The 23,108-nt window shown below is 47.9% G+C and overlaps 1 protein-coding gene and 1 long non-coding RNA gene across 2 annotated transcripts; one reads left to right on the plus strand and one right to left on the minus strand.

The window, feature by feature from the left end:
* Positions 1 to 662: 662 nt before the first annotated feature.
* On the plus strand, positions 663 to 13,370 carry TMEM45B (transmembrane protein 45B; the record flags this gene model as incomplete). Its single annotated transcript, XM_082070409.1, has 11 exons — positions 663 to 846; positions 1,155 to 1,367; positions 2,107 to 2,291; positions 3,148 to 3,293; positions 3,965 to 4,078; positions 9,187 to 9,274; positions 11,900 to 12,104; positions 12,304 to 12,516; positions 12,595 to 12,779; positions 13,010 to 13,155; positions 13,244 to 13,370. The coding sequence occupies 11 exons, from the start codon at positions 663 to 665 to the stop codon at positions 13,368 to 13,370; spliced, it is 1,806 nt and encodes a 601-aa protein (XP_081926535.1).
* A 6,076-nt stretch (positions 13,371 to 19,446) lies between these two features.
* LOC309448796 lies at positions 19,447 to 23,108 on the minus strand. Its single transcript, XR_014185854.1, has 3 exons — positions 21,763 to 23,108; positions 20,860 to 20,927; positions 19,447 to 20,243 (listed from the first exon to the last, which is right to left on the minus strand). It is a non-coding gene; the product is annotated as an uncharacterized lncRNA (long non-coding RNA).

Genomic DNA, 23,108 nt, shown 5'->3' on the forward strand with positions numbered 1-23,108 from the left:
AGGAGGCGGTGAAGCAGGGAGAGAGTTGGTTTCTTTGCCCAGAACCAAAATGGTTTGTTTCCAGCAGCTTTCGGGGGATGTTTGAAGGTATATTTTTAGCAAGATGCTTTGGCTTTGCAAAATTGGGTGGGTTTGTTGTGGGGTTTTTTTCAGCAGGCTGAAAAAATTCCAGGAATTAAAAAAATATTTGGACATAGCACACCACTTCTGTGGCTGGTTGAGGAGCTAAAGAAACCCACTGACATTTCCCCCTAGACCTTGCTGTTTTCCCCGTGTATTTTCCATCCTGCCTGGTTCCGAACAGCCCATGGTCTGTGGCGGATGCTCTCGCTTGTACCTGCAGAAGGGTCAGAAAAGCCGGAGCTACTGCTGGGAGGGATGGCAGGGGATGCAAAGTTCAGGCTGGGATGTCTCAGAGATTGCAGCAGATAGGGGGCCTCTGCTAAACTAGTCCAGACTCTGGCTTTTTCGGGCATTTCCTCATTTCAGACAGGTCCCAGATGTCCCCACCTCTCAGCCTTGGAGGGTTTCTCAGTGCTCCTTCCCATTTCTATGTGTGTCAAGGGAAACCCCATTTTTTTCCAGCGTTACATCAAATAGCCGGTGTAAGTTGTGAAATGACATTGTTTTTCTTTGCCTCGTAGTCAGAGGAGATTGTCAGGATGGCGAATTTCAAGGGCCACGCGCTTCCAGGCAGTTTCTTCCTGCTCTTCGGGCTCTGGTGGTCTGTGAAATACCCACTGCAGTATCTCAGCCAGAAAGTCAACAAGAAAGCCAGCAGGATTTATTGTTTCCAGCGTGCGGATGCCATTGAAGGGGGAATCAAAATCACCTTTGCTCTGATAGGTAAGGGCTATATTTTATTAACTGTGCTGGGAATTTCACAGCCTGTAGTGATGTAGCGATGACCTTGCTCCAGAGAAACCGGTCCAGACGGTGAAGGATGTTCGTCTTGTCTTGAGCTCTAATGGATTTTGATGTGAAAAGCCCAAGTCTCGTACCCCGTCCCAGAGCTGGGAATAGAGTCAAGCCTGACTTTTATATCCAGTTCTTTCTCCCTAACACAAAACCATCAGTTCTTGCTCCACAACCCGCCCCGCAGCGATGAGTAGCGTCACCCATCACTCTGTACAAACCACCCCATGTCTGTGCAGGGATGCTGGCCGAGCAGTTCGTCCCGGACGGTCCCCACTTGTACCTCTACAGCGGGGAGAACCGCGACTGGGTGAAGCTGATGAACTGGCAGCACACCACCATGTACCTGTTCTACGGGCTCTCCGGGGTGGTTGACGTCTTCACCTACATCTCCCCGGTGGTTCCGCAGGGGCTGGACCGCCTCATGCTCTCCATGGCCGTGTTTGTGGAAGGTCAGTAGAGGGTGATGCTGAATTTGGGGGAGGGATGTTGGTGGGTGAATCAGAGAGGGACCCAAAATTTGCCAGAGTGAGATATTGCTCTGAACGGCTCCAAAGACAGGAGATGTTGTAGGTGATGTGTTATGGCAGGGTGGTCTGTAGCAAGATACAGCCATTAATAGGTCCTGGCTTTGGGATTTTGGGGGTGACAGCAAAGCACCAGGCTGAGTTTCCTTGTTATGACAAATGGCCGGTGGATGCTGCATTTATCTTCCATCTGCAGAACTGTTTGCGTGCCCCACGTCCCCCCCGAGGGCCATTAATTGCGGTGCAGGCACCGTCATCCTCCTCTGCTTGCATTGCACGTGGCAAATTCGAGCGACTTATTCCAACCTCGGCACATTGTAAATGTCGTTTTGTCTTCAGGCTGTCTCACAAGCCAGGATTTCAGGACCCTCTGGGATCACACAGGGAAAAGGCACTAGGAAACAAAGTTCTTGCTTATATAGGAAGCCCCTTAATGAAAGCACGATTGTTATTTTCCCTTCCCCAATACCAAAGTTTTTTGAAGCAGCAGGGGCAGCTCAACAGGCACAGTTTGGCTTGTAAGAAAAGGGAAAAAATATCATTTCCAGCTCCAAATAAAATGGTGAAGTTTAGCAACAGCAAAGCAGGAGCCTAGCTATGAGGGTGATCTGAAAGAGACACCAGCATGGGAAGAGAACTCGAAGCGTGGCGCATGTTTCGGCAGGTTGTCTCTTTTATTACCACGTCCTCCACCGCCCCATGTTGGATCAGCACATCCACTCCCTGCTCCTCATCGTCGTCTTCTCGGGGGCCTGCAGCATCATGCTGGAGGTTTTCCTCCGCGACAACATCGTCCTGGAGATGTTCCGAGCCGGCGCCACCATCGTCCAGGGCACCTGGTTCTGGCAGGTCGGTTCTGCCTCCTCTTGAGGAGCAATGGGGATAAAAGCGACAACAACAAGAAAGAAAATAAGCCGTACATCACGTTATCAATCGCTCGTCTCTGAAGGATAATTTCGCCAGGCGTGCTTCATAAATAGATCATAACCCAGGATGAAAATTTACTGGTCGCAGGTCACCGCTGCCGACTGCTCCTGCTGAAAGAGCTGTTTGTCTTGGCTTATTGCTTCTCTGGGGGGAACAGCGAAAACGAGCGCTCGCAATGTTTTACAGTAGCTAACGACCAAGTACTAATTGCTTAATGTGTCTAATGCACCCTGCAGCACTCCCTCTGGGTTAGTGGAAAGAGGGAGGCAAACCCCACCAAGCAATAAAATGGCTGAGTAAAAATGCAGCCAGCGATTGCTTTGGTAGGTAGCGGGAGAAGCAAAGAAATCAGTTGATCAGCACTCCCCAAACTAGGCTGCCGAAAAGAAATGTGAGTTCCCTTCCTCATTCTCAACCCCTGCGTTAACTCAAATGGAGACGAAAAACTGGGCTGAGCTCATAAAAAGCTAAATTTGGGGTTTTTAAAGGATGGCTGGGGGTCTGCAATGCAGAGGGAGTATCTGGATATTGTACAGGAAAGAAGAGACTGCAAAGTGCAGACTTGCTTTGTGCAGCCTCTGATTGCAAGGCTGGACTTTAATGAGACCAGCACTATCTCAGCAAAAACCCACTATCCCGGTCAGGGCTCAAGTCGCTCGGTCACCACACATGTCGTGGTGATAACTGAGATGGACAGATGGACGCTGGAGGCCTTCACTACATTGATTTCTTTTTTCTTCTTTTCCCCTCGAGGTAATAAATTGCTTGTTCCACCCAGATTGGGGTCGTGCTGTTCCAACCCTTTGGAGGTCCCGCGTGGGATGAGAAGGACCACAGCAACATCATGTTCCTCACCATGTGCTTCTTCTGGCACTGGGCAGCCGCTGTGGCCGTCGTGGCTGTGAACTTCACCCTCGCTTACTGGTACGGCTGGGGAATAAATCAAAGAGCAGCAGAGAGGGCTGGGGATGGCTGGGGTGAGGTGCAGATGTACTTGAGTTGATCCTGGAGCACAAAGTTGCGGCTGAATAAGCAGCCCCTGCCCGCTGTGAGTTTCAGGGCATGGCGAGAAGCGTGCGCGTTATTTGCCGAGTGCACAGAATGCAAAGTAGTGTCAGCCAGAGGCACGGGCATTAAATATGGAGAAGGCAAATAACCGAGCCCCTGGAGCTGCTCCTGCAAGTCACACCACTTTTTTTTTTTCCCTCTCTGCATTAAATGCTGGAAGTCAAACTTTAATTTGATAGAGAAATCAAAGCATTGCCAGGCCCGTCTGACACTGTGTCCCCTCCCTTGCAAGGGTTTCGGAGCGGCTGACAGTCACTGAGTTATTAGAGGTACAACAGCCCCAAGGGGATCTTATCCCACTTTTAAGGATGCTCCTGCAGACTGCAAGCAACTCAGGGATGCTGACACATGGGCTATGGAAGGGCTAGTCCAGCCTCTGCGAGCGAATAGATTTTATATACAATAAAAAACCCCCAAACTCCAGCATTTTAGAACCTTTATAACACCCCTCTGTGTATTCATTCTAAGTGCTTTTCAATAGTGCAGGGTTATGCTAAAGGTGATTTCTTGCTCCGTTTGTGTCCCAGCTGCATCCAGAGGTGCCGGAGGGGCAGCGGGGAGCCCTACATCGGGCTGGGCGTGCGGCAGCAGCAGCGCGACACGAGCTCCCAAGCCGCCTTCTTGAACGGGTCCGATGAAGAGTGAGGAAGGTGCGACCTCCTTCTCCAAATACATGAAGAATCTGTTGTCTAGAAGAAAAATAAATAGAGTCTAATGAAATATTTATGTTTTGGAAGAGCGAAGAGAGGTCGCCGTTCTGCTGCTGGGACACACGTTGAGCTCATGCCCTCCGTCCATACCGGAATATCGCCGTCTCTGAAATAAGCACAAAAAAGTGATTTTTAGCAGCAAAATTAAATGCAGAAACTCATCATGATGAGATCACCTCATCCCCCGTGTGTTTCCATAGCGATGGAGGGCGTCCTTTCGCCAGATGACTTTGCCAAGAGCCTGGAGGCTTTGAAATCAGGGAAAGCTCCAGACTTGAGGTCCCAACCAAGGTGTCATCGCAAGGAGGAAGAGCAAAAGAATGTTAAATGCCAGATTATGTCAAATTTGCAACATCACGGCTTGATTGTGCACAGTACAAATTTTATTAGCGGAGCTTTGAATTGAAGAAGGGTTTTGTTAAGAGGTTTCGTGTTCACTTAAAGGCTGGAAGAGTGAATAAATGTGAAATAAAAATCCTCGCTGAGCCAATATCCTTAAATTTAAGTCTGATAAATTATAGAGTGTGTAATAATAGCTTAGACAAATCCATCCCTCAGACCTGCAAAGCCTGGAGGGCTGTAAGTTACACGGCTGAGCAGCAGGGATTCACAAAACGTCCCAGTTTTCCCTTGAAAATAAACCCCTCGGCTTGGAAAGCGAGACGAAACAGGGACAAGTTTTGTTGTTAGCCTGCCTTTGCCAGCTAATTTCTTACAAAAAGTGACTGGAAATGTCACCTAGATAGAAGGAAAATGTGCCAGTTGTGAGTACAGGGATTTAAAAAATATCTATCTATCTATCTATCTATCTATCTATCTATCTCTATCTATCATCTATATATCTATCTATGTATCATCTATCTATCTATCTATCTATCTATCTATGTATCATCTATCTATCATCATCTATCTATGTATCATCTATCTATCTATCTATCTCTATCTGTCCATCTATCATCTATCTATCTATCTATCTATCTATCTATCTATCTGTCTATCTATCTATCTATCTATCTATCTATCTATCATCTATCTATCTATCTATCTATCTATCATCTATCTATCATCTATATCTATATCTATCATCTCTCTCTCTCTGTATATATATATTTATATACCTATATCTATCTCTCTCATCTTTTAACACCCTTTCTCCTTGTGCAAAGAGCCCGTTGCACACTGAAGGGGCTACACCTGGATTTTGTTGCTCATTAACACCTCTATAAAGATTCTCCTTGAATGCCATTCCTACATTTCCATCACAGGGCTGGATATCGGGGGTGCAAACAGGCTCGGTGGAGGAGAATTAAGCAGCGCAGCAAAACACCTCCATAAATCCATTTGATAAACGCCGCACAATTACACCTCATGAATTGTAACTGCAGAACATGGTGAGTGTTTTGCAGATATTTCTTTTCTGCCAAGTGGAATAGTTTTGTGAAACGGCACCAATTCCTCTCGAAAAAGCACTTTTGCAGAGAAAACACTGTTTGCAAGGTGACAAGTTGAGTTACCTACTGTGCTGTGCGACAGAAATCAGCTTAATTAAACAACAAAAAGGCCTTGCATGGTGCTCGGAATTATATCTGCGTTATTTTCTTGTGGAAAACCACCCAAGCATCACTATTTCCATTTAAAAACCACACGAGGGCAGCACCAGGTGGCAAAGCTGGATGTGCAGGAACCTGCTCCAGGTTGCAGCCACCCCCAAAAATCAGAGGTTGTTTCCATCCGAGATTAGAGCCGTCCTTGGTTTATAAAATCACTCCTTGCTTTTGAAGGCGGTGGGGGGGTTTATTTAATTCCACGCGGCCGCTCTTCATCGAGTCGCCGTCTCCTTTCACCCCGAGGTTTTGCTTTGTCCCCTGTCGCGGCCACAAAACGCTGTTCCCCTCGGTGGCCCGTGGTGTCTGGAATAGTTTCATTCCGCCTCATTAACTCCCCGCTCCTACAAACATCCCAGGACTGTCAATATAGTGCTTGCTAATTTGTTTTCCCACTCGGGAGCACATTCTTTCCCCAGGTATGAAGGTCAGTGAAGGAGGAGAGATCCAGCCTGTGATTAAGGGAGAAAATACAGGTGCTGGGATTTCTGGGAGAGAATTAGGGATTTCCGTTGCAGCTAAAACCCACATTTGTAAACAGCTTAGGGACCCAAGTGAGGGTGTGGAGGTTGCTCGGTGAGTTGTGCAGAGATGGTTTATTATAATATATAGTGAGGTGCAATCACAAGCCGCCCTCACATTTATTCTTGTGTGATAGACTTCTCAGGATAGTCCTAAAGGCAGTATTGCCTTTAACACAACTTTAATAGCCACCAGTCGGCTCGGATTATGTTTTTCACCCTACAAACTGGATTATCAGATAGCGTCTTGAAACTTTGCACTGGACCCACTGGTGGTGCAGCTGGGTTGTACCTGTCACCATATTCACAGCTGGATTTAAATGGATATGATGCTATTTCGGGGGTGGTTTTTGTGTTCAGCCTGATGTTTTGGGGCGCTGTTGCTCAAGGCGGGGGTACTGCTGGCCTTCCCAAAATAAGTGAGGGAGGCAGGAAGGAGCTACCGACCTTCCCTATGCTCATATCCAACCTGCTCCTGCAAAGGAACCCAGCCAAATACCTTGGCAGCCAGCTCTTCCTCCAGACAAACCCTTCATCAAGGATTCTGGCACAGCCTGACCACAAGCTTGAGCGGTGATAGGATCTAGGATCCGTCCCTGCCGCCCTTCCCGGGTTTATGTCAGGCTCAAAGGATGGTGTGGGCAGCAGAACAAGCCCAGCCTGTGCTTATCCCGCCTGCTTCACCTCCTCTTGCTGCCTGTTGATGAAAGCCGGTGTTAGCGTTTGTCATAATAATAACAATAATAACAATAATCCTATGCACTTCCCGAACAACCATCCATCTGCAGCGCTTGAGCTGCTGGCAAACCTTTAATTAGATTGTGCCTCCCACCACCCCCAGGAAGCAGGCGAACATTATCGCGTTTTCTCATTAGCGCCGAGGCCGATGATGCTCTTCGGGGAGAGGATGCTGCAGGTACAGCTGACGAAAAACGTGAAAAATGATGAAAAAAAAGAAATCAAATACAACAGAGTGTTTAGGGCACAGATCTCAGTTTCTCCGGGAGGAAGAGGAAGGCAGGTGTGTGCTGGTACAATCCCATCATACTCAAACCTCAGCTAAGGATGTGTAATGGAGTCTCATCCCGCAGTGATTGTAGTGATTTTGTGTGTCACTTGGGGGGGATTTGCCATTCTCGGGGTACCCCCCATCAGGCTGTTGTTCCCTGCAACTTGTCACAGTTTCACCCTCATTTTTATTGTGGGGGTGGCTTAAGATACTTGGAAACTACCTTTCCTCAAGTATTTCATATGCTTAAAACTTTTTTTCACTGTTTGATCAGCAGGTATTTAAATATAAATTGCCCTTTTAATATGAAACATTCTCTGTGGGCTTTATTTTTTGCTGGCCCTTTAAAATCCAGGGGAAAAGGCACCTGCAGCCCCTGAGCAGATGGGCTTCACCTGGGCCTCGTTTCCTCCTCTCCCTTTTCAGCTGCTGCCCTTCCGCTTTGCGTTTGCCCATTTGCCTTGAGAATCTGGCTCATGCTGCTTGGGAAGCAGCTTTGTGCTAAGTTGCCTTTTGGGGTAAAGGTTTGGTGGCTGCAGAAAGGCAAACTGAGCTGCTAATAAGTCCCTGGTGGTGTTTCTACTCTTTTCCCAGCAAGAAAGCTACATGCTTTTTGTTTTTCTGTGTTATTTTTTAGGGTAGGTCTGCAATGAAGAGCTCCTACGGGGGCTGCATTTCCCTCTCTGTGCTTGGGCTTCATGTGGTAGCAAGCTCCTAGAGCTTTATTTTGGGTGAAACTGCCTTTGTTTGTGGAAGTCCCTTTGTTAATGACGTTACAGAAACTTTTTGCACATGTGCAAATGTGTTTTGCTCCCTGAGCGCTTTTGGAGGTGAGCAATGGGTGCACAGCACGGCTGCGTGCCAGCTCCGTGTTCTCCGTCCTTCCTCCTACTTGCTGATACGGAGATAATGGGCAGGAAAATAAAAAGCTCCTGGCTATGGCTTGGTGGCTTGGGCTGTGCTGGAGAACAGCCCATCACCTTGGGGAGGGTTGTGCAGGCTGCTTTGCTTCGGTGTTATTCCAGCCTTGGGGTGCTGGGTTGTGTCTGGCTCTTGGCAAGGCTGGACACGGCTTATCCTGTGGTCCTGCTGGGGCTGCTGTTTGGTTGCATGAGGAGTTATGTGCGTGTGGTTGCAACCTGGAGAAATCCTGGGTTGGGAATGCACCGAGAGGTTATTAATGGTCCTCAGGTGGTTGGAGGGTTGAGTGGGGCTCCAGAGTGTTTCTGCACCATCAACTCAGTGCTTTGGAGGGAACATATTTATTTGCAAAGAGGGACTTGTGTTTCTCATCTACGCAGCTGGCGAGGTGCTGAGGATAGGTGTGCAGCAGGTCTGGAGTGCTTGTGTTTGTGGGTGCTTGTTAGATGGGTAAAAAGGAGTGGAAACAGGCTGCTGTGTCCTGCCAACCCCTAGATTTTGGGGATGGCAGGTCATCATCCCCCTCCTCTTGGCTGCGGTGGGCTGGGAGATGGTGCTCACAAAGGATTTCATCTGGTTTGCAAGCTCCTGGCCCAAAATTCTCCTGCCTGCGGTCACTTTGTGTATAGGACACTCCTAAGAGGTCTGTTGTGTACTTCCCAGCCCAGTTTGGAGATGGCAGAGCCCGGCCACATCAGGCGATGCTGCAGCCTTGTCTCTTCTTGGCTTCTTCCCCAAAAACACCCAACATAATCACCGAATACACCTTGTTGCCATAGGAACAGGAGTTGGCTGCTCTTCCTGATTTTTGTGGCAAACTCCAGGAGGTTTTTTTTGTTAATAGCAGACACGAGGTGTCCGGGGTTGTGAAAGCCGGTTGACTCAGCACCACTTTGAACCGGCCCGCAGGGTGTTTGGCTCTAAACATCCTGTCCGAGGGCCACCTCCCTGGGGTGGCTTCTCCCTTTATCTGCCTCTCCTCAGCAATAACTGCTCCTTTTTGCCACATCTGGAGCTGGGAGAAGGACGGGCAGGAGCCGCAGGTGGACTCTTCATAGAGAGAAATACATCGGTGAGCGGCTGTGATGGGACGGACGTGGCTGCTTGTGCTTGGGAAGAGGGGATGTGGGGACAGTCCATCTCTGCAAGACAAAGGTTTAGTGTGGTGATGGGGGAAGTGCTGCATTCTGCAGGCAATCTGTATTTTTAGCTCTTTTTGGGGGTACTTGTGAGGTTTTGGATGTTCATTGATGGCAGAAGATTAGCAGGAGATGGAGCTTGTGCCTTTTCTGTTGGGTGAAGGCTGTTGGCACAAGAGAGATGTGCCTGGGTAACAAGGAGAAACAAAGAGATGACCCTCCAAATGTGCACGGCCTGGTGCTGAGCGTGTCTTGGGGTGATGCTCTCCCTGCCAGGCAGGTGGTCGCACCCATGGGTGCTCATAGGGGATGCTCCTGCATCCGCACAGCATCCTTCTGGTAGCACCTGCATCAGCAGAAACAAGCCCCCGCGTGGAGATAAAAGCTGGATCTGTGATGGCTCTGGGGGGAAAAACCTGGAGATTGGGTAGAAACAAGGCTGCTGAGGTGCCGTACGGGGAGATGGCAGCTCCTGTGTGGTTATTAAGCAAAAGCATTGCAGGCTGGAAGCTGCGGAGGGAGAAGGGCGGCTCGGATAATAACTTCTGACTGCAGCCGTATTTCAAGTCCTCTGACAGACAAACCGGCTCGCAGGAAAAATAAATAACCCGGCTGCGGCTCACTTGGAGCTTAATCAGCTTTTATGTGAGCGTGGACTCGAATGCTGGGGCTGGTGAGAGGTACCAGGTTTGGGCTGTGTGGACGTGGGGAGGTTGTTTTTCTGTCTCTGGAATACGCGAGCTGTGTGAGTGGACCGTTGCTTGGAAACGTGTCTTTTTATTGCAAAATAGTGGCTGTTTTTTAAAAATAAGGTGTGGGTTTTTTTGAGTGGGCCTTATCCAAGCTGCTGTTTGACAGAAGGGTGGGTTTGGGGCATCTCTGCAAAGTGGGAGGTGTCCCAGGATGCCCGGTGCATGCGGGGTGATAAGTCCCTGGGTGCTGCTGTGGCTTGGGGCTGCAGGTGGGTTGTGTCACTTGTCATTTCTGGTCACCAGGATGTCTCTATTCCTATTACTCACAGAACGTTAGGGATAAGATGTCAAGTTAATGCTCCTGCTGTGTATCTTGATCAGGGTGCACTCCTGACCCCAGCTCTGGGCTGTTGCCCTTGCAGTCACAGTCCCTGTAGGACAATGGTTAAATCTGATTATACATCATGCAATTGTGCATTTGTTCTCAGTCACTTCAGCGTGTGGATGTCTGTGCAGGGAAGATATGTGCCCTGGACTGGGTGTCCAGGCTATAATCAGGGAAGACATGGGGCAGGAGCCATCTCACCCTAATGTAGGCATCCAAAATAGAGCGGAAACCCATCAGTGAGCCCTGAACCAGCACCTGGGATGGGGCGTTTCTCATCTGCATGAAAGGCTATGTAGGAACTTCCCTCCTGAAAAGAAGCCTTAATGCGGTGTAAACAGTTCTGAGCAGAGCTCACCCTCACCTGAGGCGCTTGCTGTGCCGCATCCGACCCTTATTTTTGCAGCACCTAATTACTTTCTAGTGTGGGAGGACTTGGAGAACGTGCTGGAGTTGTTCGTCCAGCCTCCTGCAATTCGCTTTGGTATTTATAAACACAGCGAGGATGTGACTTGTGACGCAAGGGCAGGTTGGTGCGGTAGCTTGGGGATGAGTAATGTCTTTTTCTGTGGACATCTGAGCTGTAGAAAAGGACCAGAAAGAGCGAGACCTCCTTAGGTTGTACATGTCTACAGAGAGCAAGGAGAGAGGTCTTGCTGGAGGAAACAAGACCATTGCAAGGTGATATCAAAAGCTCGTCACTATAAGTGTTTAGATTATGACTTATTCCCTTCTGTGTTTGCTGCTCTGGGATTTTTTTTTCAACAATTTGCGTTTGGGCTTAAACACTTTGTAGGATATAAATTTGCTCCTCTCCATCCCCGCTGGTACTCGGTGGCATTGGTCCAGCTTAGCTCAAAGGCCATTTTCATGCCTTTAGTCCTTGAGCTCTTCCTACAGGAGATGAAATCTCTTCCCCTTGTGTCGAATTGCTGCTTGTGTGCAACTCAGAGGTTGTGTGGAACGTGCAAGAGGCTCCTTTTGGGGATGGTAGTGGTTCCTGGGTTGCTCCCTCCTCCTGTTGCGGGTCCAGCAAAGCCTCTGCTGGCTGGAGCTGCTGAACACGCGGGCTGGATTCACGCCCTGGTAATTATCTAGTTGGGAGGGAGCTGATGTTCCGAGGAAATAATTGTCATGTTGCTTTTTATTAGCAAAAGAGCTTTGTTATGGTTCCTCTTCTAATAGCATGTAGCTATTATGCTTTCTTGGGCGCTAATGTGTTTTTCTCTTGCACGATGAAGTCCTGATGATTGTAGGTGTGCAACCACACATATCAATATGTATATGCATATATATATAGTGGGGCAGGGTGGCAGCTTCTCCGTGGTGATGTCACATCTCCGGTATTACCTGTTTGCAGCTGACGGCAGAGCTGTGCACACCTGCTCTGTTGGGATGCAGCTCCCTAGGGATGCTGAGCAGCCTGACACGTCTCCTGGGGACACTTGGGGTTGGTCCCCAGACCCTGTTTGTCCTTGCAGGTCCAGCAAGCGAGGACGATGCCAACGACTTTCCTCGGCAGTGCCCTCCGGGGCACTTGCTTCTTCATTTTTGGTTTCTGGTGGTCTGTGCGATACCCACTGAAGTATCTCAGGCGGAAAGCGAATGCGGAGAGCCAGCCGAGCCAAGGGGTCCAGCGCGTGGAAGTCTTCGAAGGGGCGGTCAAAGCTTTCTTTGCTCTAGCAGGTAAGATGACGAGTATGCCCTGATATCTACTGGCACTGCAGCTGCTCTCTCCCACGAAACAGGGGCTGTTTGTGGGGGAGAACAGCTGTGGGCTTGGGGACGCTCTGGTGGCATGCTCTGTGATGGACCCAGCCACTGTTCCTTTGGACAAACACCGCTCTGACTTCACCATCACAAAGACTTGTGCTCTCTAATCCAGGGATACTGGTGGAGCAGTTTGTGCCGGCCGGTCCCCACCTGCAGCTGTACAGCCCCAAGACGCACAGCTGGACGGACCTCACCCACTGGCACTACACCACCATGTACCTCTTCTTCCTCCTCTCTGGCATTGTGGACATCGTCTCACATTCCCCGCTCAAGCTGCCGCCTGGATTAGATCGGCTCTCGCTCTCTGTGGCTCTGTTCATCGAAGGTGAATCGCACGCGGTGCCTGGATACGGGTTGGGGCATCCCAGAGCATCCTTTTCCAACACAGCGTGAATCTTGGTAGGTTTGCTCTTCTGCTTCCGTGATGACAGCGATGCCGCGCTGGACCACCACGTGCATTCCTTGCTGGCCATTGCTGTCTTTGCCGGAGCCCTCTGTGCCCTGCTGGAGGTGTTTCTCCGTGACCACATCATCCTGGAGATCTTCAGGACCAGCTCCTTCCTTCTCCAGGGCTCTTGGCTTTGGCAGGTCAGTGCACATCCTAACGGGCTTTGCCCCCAGAAGGTGAGTGGTGGGGGGCTGCTCTGCCCTTACAGCACAACTTTTGGGGTTAAACTTATAAGCTGCTTGGAATATCTTAAAAAATAAGAGGAGGACATGAGGCTTAGAACCAGCTTGATGGAGATAAGCATCATAGAGAAGCAAGGAGGGGCGTGCTAAATGTGGTGATGCCCGACATCTCTTCCATCTGCGACCAGATCGGGTTCGTGCTGTCCCCTCCATGGGGAGGACCAGGCTGGGACCAGACTGACCGCGGCAACTTCGCCTTCCTCACCGTGTGTTTCTGCTGGCACTACGCTGGCGTTCTCGCCGTCCTGGCAGCAAACTCCGCTGCTTCACGCTGGTACGTGGGTGACAAGGGGGGTCCCGGCACCCTGCACAACCTGGGGGGACCGACATCCATACTTATATTGTCACTGTCTCTCCTGCAGCTGCAATGAGAACTGCCAGCTGAAATTCGGGGACATCGACGTGGAGCTGGACTGCAGCATGTGCATCCGCAAAAGCAGCAAGAGCTCCGGTGCCCTGCTGCCGGAGAGCCCCTCGGACGACAAATGAGGCCGTGAAAACATCTTCCCCGCTGGCTTAGAGCTCTTGAGATGAGGTTTTTAATTATTCTTGGTAAACCGCGGAGCATCCGAAGCGGGAGGCAGGACCCCCAAGACGCTGCACGGCAGGAGATGCGGAGCCTTCCCTGTGCATCCTCTGCAAACCGGGCTCATCTGGGGGCAATTTTTAACTTCCCTCTGGTGCAGCTCGGCCTGTGAACTGCAGGGCTGGTCCACTGGCCCAGTCCAACTTGTGCGGCTGATTTGGCTATTTTTTTTAATATTGTTTTTGCTTCTGCTTGTACAGAAAGGCGCCAAACCGGCTTTCGAAGCTCCTGGTGCCTGTCTCTCACTCTGGTGTTAATGGAGGGGGTTTTTGTACAAAGCTTAATGAGTATCCATGATCACCAATAAAGTACTTTAATTAACGACCTCGATGGATCTCTTGAATGCGACGCCTGGAGATGGAAGGCATGGTTAAGGCGATGTCCGGCTTCGAAATGCTTTGTGGGATGGATGAAATGTCAGAGGGATGGGACCATGTGCAACTTAACGCAGCTAAATCTGCCCTGAAAAAGGGGTTGATAGGCAGGGAGGGTTTTTTTTTCCCCCATTAGCACCAGCACGTGGCTGCTTTCCTGCTTGTTTTTCATCAGAAGCTGAGAGGATGAATCAAACCCTTTCACTCAGTGTCACTTTGTGCTTCGTGTCCAGGGGGATGTGTTGGTTTTCAGTTTTATTTTCCCTGAGGTCCTTCATGTGGTTTGCAGCAGAACAGCACAGGGAGACGCTTCCTGCCATCGAGATCCAAACCTGATTTAAGAAACATCGTTAAGCAGGATTCGTGAACGAAGAGTTAGTTAATCACTACGTTCACCATCAACACTTAAAACGCTGGTGCTGTGTCCTTTGCTAAGGGCTGGGCTCGGTGAACGGGGAGCACAAACAGCGTTATTATCATTATCTGTTAATACGTTTGCTCTCCTCCTCCCTGAAGATGTGAAGAAGACAGTGTGAACACCTTGCTGCTGATCTGCACAACTCCAAGACATCAAGAAGGAAAGAAAAGTCCACCCTGGCTCAGCGGTTCCACATCCCAGTCCCACAGGAGGTCCTCAGAAGAGTGAACACTTTGTATATATATTTATTATTATTATTATCTATTTTGTCTTTAATTTTTCTAATTATTCTTCTTTGTCCCTTTGGAACAGGGCTGGCAGGAACCCAACGCTTTGTGCTGCTGTCAAGAAAGGACCTTGAGGAGCACAGAAACCAAAGGCAAGCGCAGCATTTTGGGCTCCCCCATTTGCCACCCCCCAGAGGACGATAATTTTGGTATGTAAAGCAGGCCGGCATTCTGGGAGCAATGGTTTCTGCAGGATCTGGTGCCTTTAAGTTGCTGTGGATCTCCTGTGCCAGAGCTTCCCATGTGCTCTGGTTATTAATAATCCCCCTGGGATAAGAATCAAGGTCCTTGGGTCAACTCGTTAGAGATGAGCTGCCATTAACGGGGAGCTTGGTGCATGGGTTGTAACCCAATGTACTGCACTTTCGTTGAAAACAAAGGGGAAAAAATCCCTTTTATCAGCTAATGTTATATTTTTCCTGCTTTTTTCTTGCCCTGGAAATGCTGAATCCCTCGTACTGAGGCCTTTGCTACTTAAAATGTAGGTCTGTAGTGGGGATGTTCCTTCTTTCCCTGAATAAATGTGAATAAGAGCAAATACTTACTGATAATTTAGCTGTGTGTTTTAACAAGCTCAGTGTGATCGCACTGAGCCTAAAGCACAAGGGTTTCTTTGAACGGGGCGAGCAAAATTACCTGTCGTCTACCTGGGTGACGGAGGTGCCCCGTATTTGAGATATGACTGATGTCTGTTGGGTCAATAGCCTAGAAAGAAGAAATTAGATTGTTGTGGCTGTGATTGCATTTGTAGAGAGTTCCCAGCTAGCGTGTGGAATCGATATCCCCTTCAACCCCAAAATGCTCTTTCCTATTGAAGCTGGAAGGTAACAAAGCTCATCGAGGAGGCACAGGGTTATTGAGCAGGAAAACCTGCGCTTTCCACCCAAAACTGTTGCTGCCCATGCTGCTGGTGGGCTATGGGCAGGGATGGGGACCCTGCAATAGGGTTTGGGGTACAGAGCTGTGACATCCCACTCCGTTGCCACCCCACCTCTCCAAGGTGGGTTTAATTATTGGGGACCTCATTATTACACTCAGACCTAGGTGACGCCATTCCCCGGCTGATGTAGCATTATTTTGGATTTCTTGTGAAGCCTCAGAGGTTTATTTGTGCTCTCGGTCCCCAGGGAGGTGACAGCAATGCAGACATGCCACTCCAGCGCTGATTTTCGTTTGTATAGCCTCTGATCTCCCAGAAATCCCTTGGCCAGAAAGCGAAGCCACATTTCTACACCAATCCACATATTAACAAGTTGTTAACGTTTAACCGAGTGGTCCGGCAGGAGCCGGGGCCTCAGGTAATTCTGTACCTGCTTTTTATCTTTGTTTCCTGTCTGTTATCACACAGAAACACTAAGGCCGGTGTTTCTAGCAGCAAACGCTCTGTGCTGCACCATTAGAGCAGGGAGTGGACTGAGCTGTGTGTGTGTGCTCAGGAGGAACAGGGACACTTGTGCTTCAGATTTAAGTCAGTCAGTGAGATCTAAGTCAGGGCTGTGAGTTCATGGAAAGGCAGAGATGCAAGTTTTCCCCTTTCCACAACCCCTCTGCTGCTGGCCAGTGTCGGGGCAGCCCGGAGGAGCTGGCTGTGAGATGTAGAATAGCACTGGTATGCAATATTTCTTATTTTTATTACTGAGAGAGATTCATGGTTTAAAGAGAAGTTGAAATTGGCGCTTTAAGTGCCACTAATTTGGTTGAATTAGTGAATTCTGTTTCCAAACTTCCTGCAACTGCCGTTCAGCGCACAACTGGATTTTGTAGGTCACTTATATCTTCAAGAACTTTTCTTTTAATCTTAGTGCACTTCTTGCTTATTAACTCAAATGATTTGAATAACAACAGTAAGCAGCACATGCTTATGCATCCTCCATGCGTAACTCGAATCTCACCCAAAATTCACGGGCAGGATACACATGTGCACCAACATTTCCATATAGTGGAGTCCCATGAGTTTGTAATTACTCGTCCTACTGTTTTCCATAAAGAAGTTTGAAGATTGTGTGCAATTGCTAAAATCCAGTCAAACTTTAGTCCTTGGTGTGCCAAACAAACCCAAGGTCATGCTCAGATTCCCTAACTGCAATAGGAGTCAGGCTTATCTTTGCAGGTTCTGGCTTAGTGGTTGGGTAAATATTAAGAAAGATTGTGCTAATGCTTATTATTCTTGTTAGGACTTTCCTTCTTGAGAATCTGGTTTGGTTGCATGTGCTGGGTGGAAATACCCATGCGTGGTGATAACTGTGGTGAGGGGATGAGCATGAAATACCTGGAATATTAAACGATGAGTTGCCAGCACTGATTGAAAATGCAGCTCAAGCCCTTAATACTGTATAAAAAACTGGAATAGCTTTTATTAAGTATAATAGATCTCCATAACTGACGCTGAAAGAACAGCAGCTGGTTTTATTTGCCTCCTTTTCTCCCCAGTGACTTCAATTGCTCCTCGTCTCTCTAGACAGAGAGTGACACTGTTGGGAAATAAAATGTAGTTTCTACTTTGAATTGTGGGCTTAGAAAGCTGGTTTATTTTTGGGAATCTATTAGATAACTTACTATTTTCCCTTGATTTGCAGTGTCTTTGTGCTACATCTCTGTTGCTGACCCGGCTGCTCAGGATGTGCCGCTACTGCTCTCTATGTCACTTCAGCTGCTCCGTCACCCGGTGGGTGCCGTAACTGATGTGCAAGAGTTGAGAAAATGTCTGGTTTGTTGGGTTTTGGTTGGTTTTTTTACCCTGTGGGCTTACTGGCAGCTGATGGACATGGTGCAGCTCAGTTTGGTCCTCATGGGAAGGCTCTATTTGCAACCCAATGGATTAAAACCCACCTTTTTGAATTTCTTAGCAAATATTATGTGGACAAGGTGTTACACGGCTTGCGGATATCTGGGTCCGAGCTGCAGCTTGGGCCCCGACGGTGCCACCTAAAAAGACAGTTTTATGTTTAAAAACTCTTATCACAATGAAACTGACTTAGTTTAATTCAAAATTGTTTTCTTAGATCTCATAATTACACAGCCAGGTGTGTTTTAGGCTTGAAAGTTGTGGCTTTCAGGGGTTTCAGTTGTGGTTTTCTAGGACTGAACTTGTGTTCTTTTAGGGATGTCTGGGAGGTGTTAAGTTAGGGGTTTTGGGGGGATTGTTTTCTGGCTGTTGTTGTTTAAGTTGTGGTTTTGGGGTGTGTGTTTTCTGTGTTTAACTTGTGGTTTTAGGGGGTTCGTGGGGTTTGGGGTGTTTTTCTTCAGGTTGAAGTTTTTACTGCAATTTTGCTTTATGGTAATGCTGCATTAAATCTCTGTTCCAGGAGCCTTTGGAAGATACAGGGGGAGAAGAGGACAAGAGAACAATACTGGTGTATCTCCCCCGTCTTTCCAAGAGAACTCAAGGAAGAAGAACAGAGAAAGCTCTGCTGCTGTTTTTTCTTATAGGTTGAAGGAAAACTGAGTTATTCTGTATGTGTTACATCTGCAGTTAAGGTTTGTTTTATAGCAAAGCGCAGGTAAAGTTCAGCTCCAACTGGCAAGAAGACCACGGACTGGAGATGCACCTCACAACTTTGTAGCAGTTAATTAATCCATTAGCTAATTAAGCTATCCCTTGAGCTCAGGGGCTGTGACTCTTGTGAGCTCATGTATGACTTGATGAATTTTATAGAGAAACTTGTTTATATTTTGGACCAGGCTTAAGCGCTGGAGCCTGTACTGTCTTCAGCCAGCCCTGGATGGACAAATGTGACTGTAACACTCTGGGGTTTAGTTCTTATTTTGACAGATTGTTTTTATTGTGTTGTATGTTTTGTTCTAAGTGCTATATACTTTGTCTTGTTGCTGTGATTCCATAGGTCACAGCTGTAAGTGGAGAAGATTCAAAATAAAAGATGACTTAAAACAACTAATTGCATGATGTCTCTTAATTTGCTGGAGTTAAAATAAAACATAGCTTTAAAGCAATTAAAAAAAAACAACTTTGAAGAAAAAAAACCCTAAAACCTAAATAACAGAGACAAAAAAACAATTAAAACAAATCACACAAGCCTCCCCCACCAATTAAAAAAAAAAAACCCACCCCAAACCCAGAAACCAATAAAAAAAAAACCCAAAACACCATTAAAAAAGCATCACCACCACCAACCAATCAGAACTCATCATGAGCAGGAAAGCAAAAGTTTCAACCAATCAGAATTCAGAATCAGCTGTCTATCAAAACTATCAACCAATCAGTATTCAAAACTTTCAACCAATCAGAATTCACAATCAGCTGTCAATCAAAACACTCAACCAATCAGGACTCAATGAGCAGGAAAGCAAAAGTTTCAACCAATCAGAATTCAGAATCAGCTGTCAATCAAAACTATCAACCAATCAGTATTCAAAACTTTCAACCAATCAGAATTCAGAATCAGCTGTCAATCAAAACACTCAACCAATCAGGACTCAATATGAGCAGGAAAGCAAAAGTTTCAACCAATCAGAATTCAGAATCAGCTGTCAATCAAAACTATCAACCAATCAGAACTCACCATGAGCAGGAAAAGTTTCAACCAATCAGTATTCAAAACTATCAACCAGTCAGAATTCAGAACCAGCTGTCAATCAAAGCACTCAACCAATCAGAACTCATCATGAGCAGGAAAAGTTTCAACCAATCAGAATTCAAAGCCAACAACCAACCAAATTTCAGAACTCATGACCAATCAAAACTCAAACCCAAACAAAAATTAAAACCTAATCAAAACTATAAACTAAATACCAATCAAAACTGAAGTCTAACTCCCAATACAAACTGAACCCTAAATCCCAATTGGAACGAGAGTCCCCACTCCAGCCCAGCGCCCTGAGAGCTGCCCCAGGACCCCCAGCCAGGACAAACACCAGCACCTGAGACAGGTTCCAACTTCATCTTTATTGGCACAGAACAGAGAGCAAGTCAGCCCTGCTGGGCTATGCAGCTCCCATAGCAAAACCCAAGCAGCACACACAGCCCAGCAGCAGCTATATACATCTATATATACATAGGTACACAATGAAGAGGACTTGCTGCTGAAAGCTCATCACAACTAACAGACTGAGAGCTTTGCCTGGTCCTGGCACTGCAGCAGCCACAGCCATCTCCACACAGAACGCTGCAGCTCCTTGAAGTCAGCCCAAGTCTAAAAGTCCTCCATGGCAGAACGTGGTTGCTGGAGCTTCTCTCTATCTTCATGAAGCTATTTCAAGCATCCTATGCAGTACTGCAGGGCTGGGTAGACTCACCCCCATTCCACAGCTGCTACCAAGGCTACAGAAGTAGAGAACACTTGAATGTATCTCAGTAAGCCAAGGCCTAAGTCCTCTGTAACAACAGGAGCTGAGCGCAGAGGACAAAAGGCATCACTGAAACCGAGGGTCAGCAATTCCCAATTGGCAGCACCCTGCTGCTCTGCTGGATCCCCACACTGGAGAAGACTCAACTCCACTCTTCCACTCTTCTGGGAAGGATTCAACTCTTCTAATGATTTTGGGCTATAGGAAATTCAAGTGTTCTCTATTTTTTAAATTAAACCTAAGCAAACAAGCCTGAAAGCAAAATCCAGAGACCTTTCTCTTCAGTTTTTTCTCAGCTGTGGCTTGTAGCTCTTGACTCATCACGCTGAAAAACAAAAGGATGCTTCATCATGTAGTGTGGTAACATCCTCTGCGATGTTCTTGGCGCTCACCCTTAAAAACAAAGAGACAGCAGTAAGGAAAAAAAACCTCCCAGAATTATAAGCACAAAATACCAATCATCATCTTTACAAAAGGGATTAGCACATTAAGCACTTGGAACTTCTGGAGCTTGGAGCTGTGACTCAGTGGGACAACCCTGGTGTGCCCAGATAGTCTCAGTCTGGCTCTGATTCTCAGTAGCTGGACTGAGCTCCGGTGACTTGCACCAAGATCATGTCACCAGCAATTGTTACAAGTACAATTCAGCCCTGAAAAAACATAAACGCAGCCCAGCAGAGAACAGCCAGGCCACCCTTTTGCCTGCACTTTGTTTCTTTTAGAGCAAGTACTTCCTCCTGCCTGCTGAAAATTCACACCCACAACCGCATCTTCGCAGGACAAGACAAAGTCTCAAAGCCTGTAAAGCAGATTATCCCGTCAGATCATAAGAACAGATACTAAAAAGTGACACAGCAACAGCGACCTGATCTGACGTCAGAGTTGGCCCCTTCTGCAGGATTTAGGTGAGGTGCCCTCCAGAAGTCCCTTCCAACCTACATAGAAATGCACCAGCTGCAGGATTATTCCCTGCCAAACCACCACGCTGGAGAAAACCATTATTGCTCACCTTGCGTTGGATTTCACGGTGCCATCCCCGAGAGAATCCGCTTCGCTCTGTTCTTGTGCCAGTCGCTGCTGCAGAAACCAGAGGCTCTGGTAAATATGCAGAAAAACAACCCTCCTTTCCCAAACACACAAAAAGCCCACCGTGTAACGTCTCTTTTTTGACCTAGATCATTTTTAGTGTTCAAAGGCACATCCTGGGGGCACCAAGCCCTGCTCAAGATAACAAAGTCTTGTTCTGGGTCCCCTTCCCTCCAGGAGCAACGACACCAAGCAGCCACCCAGGGAGCAGGCAAGAGAATCCATGCTCAGAAAGCCGCCACCCCACTTTCTCCCTGCAGGTATTTTCTCTGAAGTAGCTGCACTTTCAGCTAAAACGAAATGAAAATAAATCCACCCTGGCACTGCCCAACAGACCAGAATTTTCCTATGTTCTGAGCTTGCCATCGCTAGACAGATTCTTTCATCTCTGAGACCTTGCAGGAGGACACACTAAACTATAATATTCAATCCAACTAAGTCACGACTGCATCTTCCTTACCTCTCACCTACACCGTACGGTGTGAGTAGCAGAACAAAACAGCCCCCTCAGCCTCTTAGACATTAGAGCAATCCATTTTACAGGAAGATAATTTCCAAACACACACACAGCCTCCTTCATGGCATCACCTCCCATGAAATTTAGGATACAGAACTCACTCAGCCTGACGAGGAAAGCAGTGGGAAGGTTCTGCCCACTGGGCAAGCCCGCAGGGTTTGCTAATGTGGGCAGCACTGCAGCAGCAGCGATGCTGAACGTGCCAACACAGACAATCTCAAGGGTCTGGCACCGGAGATGTGTCTCATCAGCCTTCTAGCTATATGCAGGTTACTAGAGTCACTGTGGCTTATAGGTTAAGTAAAGTACCTTTCATCTTCCTGACGAATAATGTCTTTTCTTGCAGGAAATTCATCTTCCACTTCTTCGGATGGAAGAAGCCCCGCAGGTGCTGGTAAAAATCAATGGCACGCTGCAGTCTCGGGGGTTGCCAGGCTTTGCATTGGGGAAAATCTTATCATTCTCCTCTCTGTGAGCACAGGCACCTGGAAAGAACAGCAACGTGTGAGCAGAGGGTTCAAAGCAAACACCTTCAAAGCCTCAGGTACTTCACTTAGAGCTGTGCGTGTTTAGAAGCTCCCATACAAGGGCTACCAGCCTTCGAGAGGTTTCTGCGTCTGGAGCGGCCCCCAGCCCAGGCTCGGAGGAAGGATTTGGACCATCTTGCATTGCCATGAAAGCTGCAGGGACTTTGAGGATGCCAGGAGGAAAATTCGCAGGTAGAACTGGCTCACCCTGCCCCTTCTGCTCTCCAAAAGGGACCATCTGGGGAAGTCTAAAGCACGGCCAACAGAATAATCGGCCAAGTTACGTACCTTCCCAGCACAAGCACAGCCCCTTGAAGCTGTAACGGAGGGAGGATGAGGCCCCCCCTTTCCCATCACTCTCCTGAGCACCACATTTGTTTGGTCAGTGATGGGCACAGCAGCTCGGACAATCTCCCAGATGCCATCCAGAGGCCGGCTGATGCTATTTAACTACCAAATCCTTCAGCCCTGCGGCCTGAAATTGCTCTCGGGAAAGGAGAGCTGCTTGAAATCAAACAAGAGGCCGCATTAAACTGTCCTGGCCATCCGCAGAGAGCCTACAGGGCAGAGGTTAAGTGCTCCTGCAACAAAGCGCTGTGTCCCCACAGGTCACTGGTAAACACAGAAAAGAACTCTTGCGTTTTAACACACTTGCTCCTGCAGAATCATATGTACAAGGAGTAACGCCTTGTCCCTTACATGCTGCACTCAGCAGAGCCTTTTCACTGCATCTGCAAAGCTACCAGGCCTGCTGGGATCAAAGGGTGAATTTGGGGGGAGACATCGGGTCAGCACAGACAAGATCATTATACTGACTGTTTTCTATCCTGTGTACAGCGTGGGGATCAATACTCATTTCCAGCAGCTGACCGTTTTTCAAAGGCTTGACGGAGAGATTTTCACACTTTCCAAACTACCTAATGTCAGCATCGAGCTCCACTTGCTCTTGCTTTCCCTGCCTTAGTCTTTATTACTCTGCTTGCCAGTTATCTGTTATTACATCCCATAAAAACGGTCTTTCTCCTGGCTCATTGGTGTTTGACCCTCGCTGTGCACATCTAAAAGCCTCTGCCATTGCAATAGAGCCACAACCACAACACTACTGCCAAAAGCCCAGTTGTAACAGCT

Source organism: Streptopelia decaocto (genome assembly GCF_964273445.1).
Source record: "Streptopelia decaocto genome assembly, chromosome: 21".
NCBI lineage: Eukaryota > Metazoa > Chordata > Aves > Columbiformes > Columbidae > Streptopelia > Streptopelia decaocto.